Genomic DNA, 7,701 nt, shown 5'->3' with positions numbered 1-7,701 from the left:
TTGATACACCCTGCCAGCAGCTGACTCGGCTCCATCACTATGGGGGTTATTCTAGTCCATTCTTTCTGACAAAATCCTTCTTAGATGGACAAAACCATGTGCACTGCGGGTGGGGCAGATGTAACTTGTGCAGAGAGAATTAGATTTGGGTGGGGTTTTTCTTCAAAGTGAGATCTATATTGAAGTGTAAAATCATGCAGTCAGTATTTTCCCTGCACAGAAACAAAATAACTCACCCAAATCTAATTCTCTCTGCACATGTTACATCTGCCCCCCTGCAGTGCACATGGTTTTGTCCATCTAAGAAGGATTTTGTCAGAAAGAATGAACTAGAATAAACCCCTATGTACTGTCTGCTCTGCCCCCTATATGGGTAGAGTTATCTGTCAATCATTGTGTGTATAAAGCTGGGAGGAGGGCGGAGGGTGAAACCCCGCCCAGCATTATACACACAGTGATTGACAGATCTGGCTAAATATATAGGAGATATATAATTTTTTTCTGGACCTCGAGCAAAAAAAAAAATAATATATATATATATATATATACACACAAATTACTTGCCTACTTCTGGTCTATAGTGTGCGAGGACCATTCCTGGGAGGAAGTCAGGGTTGCCGAGGAATAAGGTCATGGGGCTAAAAGTCGAAGAGATGTTTGCATTGCATCTTATCTTCTTCCAGCACGAGAGTGTGGGGGGAGATAGCCGGATGTTTAATAGGAGGTCTATCTAGTATGGGGAGCCAGGGAAAGATCTCAGGGTATTGTTTCATGCATTCCCCTTCTAATTCTACCCACTGTTTACAATCTCTGTTTCTGGTCCTGTCCAGAATCCTATTAAGCAATATTGCATTATAATAGTTTTTTTAGGATAGGTACTTGGAAACCGCCATTACGCACAGAGCGGGCCATGATAAACGAGCCCATATGAACTGCTGTATCAGAGATTGCACGGAGCGGAACACAGTTTTTCTTATTATTTTAACAGCACTACTGAACTGTACTGGAGCTATATCTCCTCCACCCTGTACCATACCAATACACTATCTGCACTTACCCCCCTACCCCATTTCCAAGCGGACACAGTTCCTGCAAAAATGGTCACGCACTGCTGAGTACCGCTGAATGAAATCTTCATTTCCAGTTTATGCTCTCTTCCTACAGGTCTGCCCTGGCCCTTGTCGAGACATCCTTTTTCCAATTACCCATTTCTTCTCAGTCCTCTAGTTTCCGCTGCCTCGTTGATACGTTAACATTCTCTTTCGCACCTCTCTTCCTACATGCTTGTCTGTTAAGGCAATGATCATTGTAAAGCACAGCACATGCATGCACTGTACTGCAGGAAATGTGATGGTGTCTGGATCCCTGATCTTATCAGAGAAAAATCCACAATGACATTCACCTTTGATCCATAATTATATAGACAGATATCTATCAGAAGGCAGGTACTTATAAACAGCTTGAAGAAATTGTACCTGCACTTTTGAAGGATTATTGCACTTTACATATTTACTTTATTCGTAGTGTGTACCCAGCATTAGACAGATGCCTGACATGATAGGATGGTCAGAAAAAGTTTACAAAAGCAAACCTTTTTCTCTCCCTTCTTTTAGCTTGCACCAGATGTGAGGCAAAGTTATCGAAAAATGTCACACAGAACCAGGGGCGCTCTACATATGCTGTTACATGGATAGTGTGGCCCAACCATCAGACGTTGTTATAGACAAGCCGGTGATTAAGGGCCTGATTAAGACATGAACATGATTTTGCAGCCGTACCAATTATCACTACTGCACTCTATGCTGTGCACATCTGTCCGTGCAAAGACAGCCAGCAATGGCTGCTCACAAGGTGATTGACACACTGCGGCCGTATGGGGTGGTAACACTGTGTTTTCTGGGAAAACTCAGGTGTTCTGCTGCCGTTGGGTGGGAGAGCAGATTACCTTAACATCAGCCTTTATCCTCCCCACGGCCATCACTGTGCCAAGTAAGTCCTGACTTACTCATCACAGCAACAGTGGGAAACACCATTAGAAGGTGAGTGATTGCAAATGGTTTCCCCCTCGTGCATGGTTGAGAAGGAATTTGCAGTTGTGCAAATGGGTGTGAATTAACTTGCTCACTGAGCTCAGAAGATTCACAGCTCAGGTCTGAATTGGGCCCTAAGTACATGCCAAAATCTATTGAGGAGCTTACTCAGAGTAGATGGTCAAACTAAGGTCAGTGACTCCACCATTCCGTGTGCCCAATCAGATCCCCTGCCCTCCTCGGATTCTTCTACAGAGCTTTTGTGGGCCTTTAACTTTAAAAAGTGCCTTTTCAAGAGGTCAAGCTTCCATGGATAAAAGCTTGGCAGTCAGATCCTGCATCTACCAAAAAGAGCTAATTCAGGCTCTGCCAGCTTGGGAAGCAGAGACTCTAGGGCCACACAATTCTTTCCAGAGAATGGGAGATCCACCAGGTGTTTTAAAGGATTGTGCAGCAGTGGGGAATACCAGATATTGACCTCATAGCCTCCTGCTTGAACATAAAACTACCCTGGTATGAAACTCACTCAGAAGGCAAGAAGGTCCTTCTGCTTGTGATATTTGTTCCTACTATTATACCTGTCAGGATTCTTTCAAGGATGCCAGAGTTAATATTCCCACCACCAGTGAAGCTGAATGGTCTGATGCGGAAACCCAAGCCCACCAGCAGCACCACTGACCCCCTCTACCCCACCTGCAGCACCTCGCTCCCCCGGCACACCCACTCACCTTCTCATCGGCAGCAGTCTGGTCCTCCAGTCATTCATCAGAGGTAGCGGAGGGAAATAAATATCAAAATGGCATTGGCTTGCCATGTCATCACCCCTCACTCTATAGCTGGCTATATTAGCAAGCTCCAGACGGCACAGGCAGTCCGTCCAACCGCAGAGAAGAACTCCTAAAGAACAAGACCTGGGAGGTGGCAGCCATGCAAGGGCTTATAAAGCTGCACCCCAAATGAAGACGCAGAGTTGTGGAAGGTTCAGACTTCCCTACATTTACACAGCCTGGAAAAATAATCCAATGATTTGTGAATTGCACATGTATGTGCAACAGAATAATGGTATGTACATACAGTCGACGGCCATGCTATTTAATCCCGATGTCATCAGATCACATCGGGATCAAATCACGCGATAAGCCAGAAGACACACTAGCAATTTTGACTATATAGTACAAATCTGTACTATATAGACAGTGCAGCCCTGTCTATCTGGGTTTGATTTGTGCTCTGCGGAAGCGCGCATCGGGCTCGCTTCAGGAAGGTAAAAAGTCCTGTGTGATGCATGCGATTTTGACTATATAGTCAAAATTGTATGCTGAATTGTACAGTGTGTACACACCATAACTATATTTTTCAATTCACTCTCAGATTTGCACAAGGCGGATTTTCTTTTTGTCTGGGCGGCAGCTATCTACTCGCAACATGCAGATGAGAAAACATGCCTGAATCAGGCCCATAGTAATCTATAGAGCCAGCCACATGTAAATATTGTTTCCGCCAACAGACAACAACATTTTGGTATTTTCATTTTTCTGCCTTCCACCAATACCGGCTGCAAAGAATAATCACTCTTAGTTCTTGCGCCATGGAAATGTAAGGTATTTAGAAAATGTAACATTAGATAAGAGAATAGACTAGACCAGTGGTCCTCAAACTATTTTGCTCTGGGACCCCATCAGACAGGACCCCAGCAAGTTACTGCAGAAGGTCATCGCATCACATGTGTAGTCAGCAGACAGCACATACATGGCAGCATTGTGGAGGCACAAAATCATGGGAGGAGTCTGAAAAATCTGTTGAATTGTCTGTTATTTTAGACTTCTTGAATCACTGATTGAGATTAGAAAAGTCATCAGCCTGACGGTCAGCAACATGGATTTGCGACCCCATGTTGAGAAGGTTGGGACCCACTTTGGGGTCGGGACCCACAGTTTGAGAACCGCTGGACTAGACTTTTACCAGATTGACTTCTGAATAGGTGGTGCAAAAGACCACTTATTCTCAACTAGGTGTTTCATCGCGCCCTACGGGCGCTCTTCACACCATCGTAAGGAGCTACGCCCCATTAAAATTATAAATATATTTTAATGTGAATTATGTTTGTTATTTGTGGAAAAATGTGTTTAATTTTGGGTGGGGCGGATGGTGTTGGCGGGAAGGGGTGTGTTGGGTTAGAGATTTTGGTGGTGTGTCTGCGTGTTGACCTGGGAAGTGTGTCAGTGAGTAATGAGTACACCTGTATGTCTGCGCTGTGACCTGGGAAGTGTGTCAGTGAGTAATGAGTACACCTGTGTGTCTACGCTGTGACCTGGGAAGTGTGTCAGCGAGTAATGAGTACACCTGTGTGTCTGCGCGGTGACCTCGGAAGTATGTCAGTGAGTAATGAGTACACCTGTGTGTCTGCACGGTGACCTGGGAAGTATGTTAGTGAGTAATGAGTACACCTATGTGTCTGCCTGGTGACCTGGGAAGTATGTTAGTGAGTAAGGAGTACACCTGTGTGTGTCTGCCCGGTGACCTTGCTGCTGTGTGCAGGCGGGTGTGTGTGTGTGCGTGCCAGGGGTGGGGTGTGCAGGCCGGGGATGGGGGGGGGGGGGGCTTTACTACAGCCAGCGCTTTACTATAAAGGAGGAGGCAGCTCTGCCGAGTCACAGCTGCATCATGCTTCTCTCCTCTCAGGCTGTGACCATGTGACTGTCTGCGACTCGAGGTCAGCCTGAGAGGAGGCAGAGCTGCTCCCCCTGGCTGCCAGACGCTGTCAGCACCACAGATCTGCAGCTGCGCAGACTTAATTTATTCACTGCACTCCCTTCCGCCCCCATCGACGCTGGCTGAGCTACATGTGTCTGTGAGTATTATAGGTGTGTGCTATTGCGGGGGGTGTAGTGCAGGCAGGCAGGCAGGGGCCAATATGTGTGTATTATCTCTTATATATTAGGCTACACGTGTGTGTGTATTTTGTGTGGTGTGTGTGTATAAGGCTGTGTGGGGGGGTGGAGTTTCATGTGTGACCCTGTCCAGCGTTATACACACACTCTCAGGATGTAGCCAAATATATAAGAGATGATTAATGAAGAATATTAACAGGTTCATAAATGGACCATGTGTATGGTATGTAAATAAAAAATAAATAAAAAAGCATCACTGAAATTAAAATCCAAGAGTCATCGATCCACCTCATCTTTATTCACTGTACCATTTTAATTATGTATATTATTGCTATGGAAATACAAGCAAGTAGTGCCAGTGTTTAAAGTGTTAATAAAATAAAACGGACCATACGCCTTTCTCCTTTCATGCAGGACAATTTAAAAGGGGAGTTCAGGCTTCGCAGATTCTTTGACATCCAGCCATGTCAACCTTATAAAAAACAATTCCATGATGCAGTTCCAGAACGGAGCCTCTCCACTACAGTGATGTGATTGTCTGTAAGGTGGGACAGGTAAATGTAATGCAGTAAGAGGAAGACCTGACAGACGCACCTTGGTGTTTGCTTTTAAAGAAGATTTTAGCTGGACAACCACCTTAGTCAAACATACTTCAAGTACAATTAATCCAGCACAATCTTAACACAGCGGGTTCATAGGTAACCTTTATTAAAAGGAGTGGTCTGGTGACCATCTAACATAACCCTTTTCTGTCCCACCTTATCAGATGACCCTTTAAAAGAGAATAACCCACCAAGTACTACAGGCAGATCTGTAGCACACCCCTACATACAGTGTATCTGGGCTAGCAGTCACAATACCAAGCTTTTGCCCTAGCACACAAGTGGTATATAACAATTAAAAAACAACATGTATATATACACATTTATCTATAAGCAGGCAGATAAGTTAGATTGGCACTGCGAGAGTGAGTAATTTACACCATTCTGTACCTACCCAGAGCTAGATGCCATGTCTAGGCAACACCTAATGCCAGAACAGGTACAAGCAATTGTGTCACACACTCCCATCTTTCTACATTGGCAAAATAAATCCCACACCTTCCCCTCCCTGAGAAATTTTAGGATTAACCCATTCCATTCTAGCAGAACCCAGTGGCAAAGGGTCCAATACAGCCACAGCGAAATGCATTTGTACCAGTATCAAAAGCCCACTTAGTACAAAGTGGAGGATTACTGCCATTTATACACAAAGTTGAGCAACGGTTCTGTTTAAATGAAAAATATAAATAAAAACTGAACATTTTTTAAGTTTCCTCTTTTTTTCTTTGTGCACTCTCTCTCTGCTGTGAAGTGATCACTTAACAATGAGAAGAATGCTGGAGACAGACGGGTAGATGTATGAAGCAGTGATAAGGGAGGAGAAGTGATAAAGTGCCTGGTACTTTATCACCAGCCAATCAGCTCCTGACTTAAGTAGCGGGTTAGGTTTAAAAAGGGATATTTAGGAGCGGACTAGCCAGTGATAAAGTACCAGGCACTTTATCACTTCCCCTCTCTTATCGCTGCTTCATACATCTACCCCCTAATACCTTAATTGTGTTCTAAGTAGTTATTTCACTATCACATTGGGCTCTTAGGAGAGCCCAATATGATAGCCTCTCCCCATCCAAAAGGAGTGAGCAGCAAAATTCAGTACCATAAATCAATAAGAGTGTTGTTACATTATGGATTCCGAGCATCCACCCAGAAGAAGTAGAAAAAAAAACACAAAAAATCCCCACAAAACAAAAATACCAGTATAACAGGAAGGGAGTCTGCTGCATTACTAAAATCCACAGCAGAAACTGCAAAGGGTGACGTTATAGAGGTTTAGATTATAAAGGGATATCTAATGTTAGGCCCTACATGGCAGATTACTCAGGATGTAAATAGTAGTTAGGGCACTTGTAGATCTTCTTCATTATATAAAACCACAGCCCACCTGTCTGTCTAGCATTTTAAGGAAGCTTGTTGGGGTTGGAAGACTTTGAAAGACACCATAACCCGCCCAAGAAAGTTTACAAAACATGGTATCTGTAATACTCTAAATGAAGTCTTGGTTTGCCCTTAAAATTTCAAAAGTCCTTTTCTCTGAGACAGACGAGCAGTATAATATTGTTTGGAGGGGTTGATGACCCAGGCTCTGCTTTCTGGGCATATGGAAGGAATGGATCAAGTCTATGAAAAATGATTATATATTTCAGCAGGCGACATGTGTCAGGAGCAGCAGAATTATCTCTTCACTATAATACCAGAACAAAAAAGTGAAGTAATCTGCTGTAAACGGAAGATGTAACAGGCGCATCACAAGAGTGGACAGCAGCTCTTCCCCTGTGCTGCCAGCAGTACCACACTGTACCAGGCTGCCATTAGTAGCTGATGCTCTAGGAAGAGCTGCAACACAGCAGTACATCAGCATCCCATTGCAGCTGTGTCTTGCAGAGCTTCTTTTCCACAAAAGTCGCTAAAGCCCATATTGCAGCTAGGATAATTTTCTCTCTAGAGATTATCCCCAGGTTGGTATTGGGGCTCAGTCGCAGTGAAGTAGTCTTCCAGGAAAGCCTGCAAGTATTCAAATGTTGGTCGCTCCTCTGGGTCTTTTCTCCAGCACTGACCCATCAGCTCATGAAGTGACTCTGGGCAATCAGGAGGGCAAGGCATTCGATAACCCCGCTCTACTTGGTCGAGGACCTCCCGGTTCACCATTCCTTACAAAAGAAGAAGAACACGATTAGCAAA

General features: G+C 44.3%; 1 protein-coding gene across 3 annotated transcripts in view; it reads right to left on the bottom strand.

Annotated features, from left to right (window-relative positions):
• Positions 1-5,183: 5,183 nt before the first annotated feature.
• The window catches only part of SRC (SRC proto-oncogene, non-receptor tyrosine kinase), a 38,831-nt gene continuing 36,313 nt past the window's right edge, over positions 5,184-7,701 (bottom strand). For all 3 annotated transcript variants that reach the window (XM_083147790.1, XM_083147793.1, XM_083147792.1), the window contains one exon: positions 5,184-7,670. In XM_083147790.1, coding sequence (XP_083003916.1) covers positions 7,462-7,670 — 209 coding nt within the window. In that variant the 3' untranslated portion in view covers positions 5,184-7,461. The remainder of the gene's footprint in view (positions 7,671-7,701) is intronic.

The sequence above is a fragment of the Crinia signifera genome, chromosome 6 (assembly GCF_055691185.1).
Source record: "Crinia signifera chromosome 6, ASM5569118v1, whole genome shotgun sequence".
In the NCBI taxonomy this organism is placed as follows: Eukaryota; Metazoa; Chordata; class Amphibia; order Anura; family Myobatrachidae; genus Crinia; species Crinia signifera.
The sequence above is the reverse complement of the archived record's forward strand: the minus strand, read 5'-3'. Positions and strand labels throughout refer to the sequence as shown.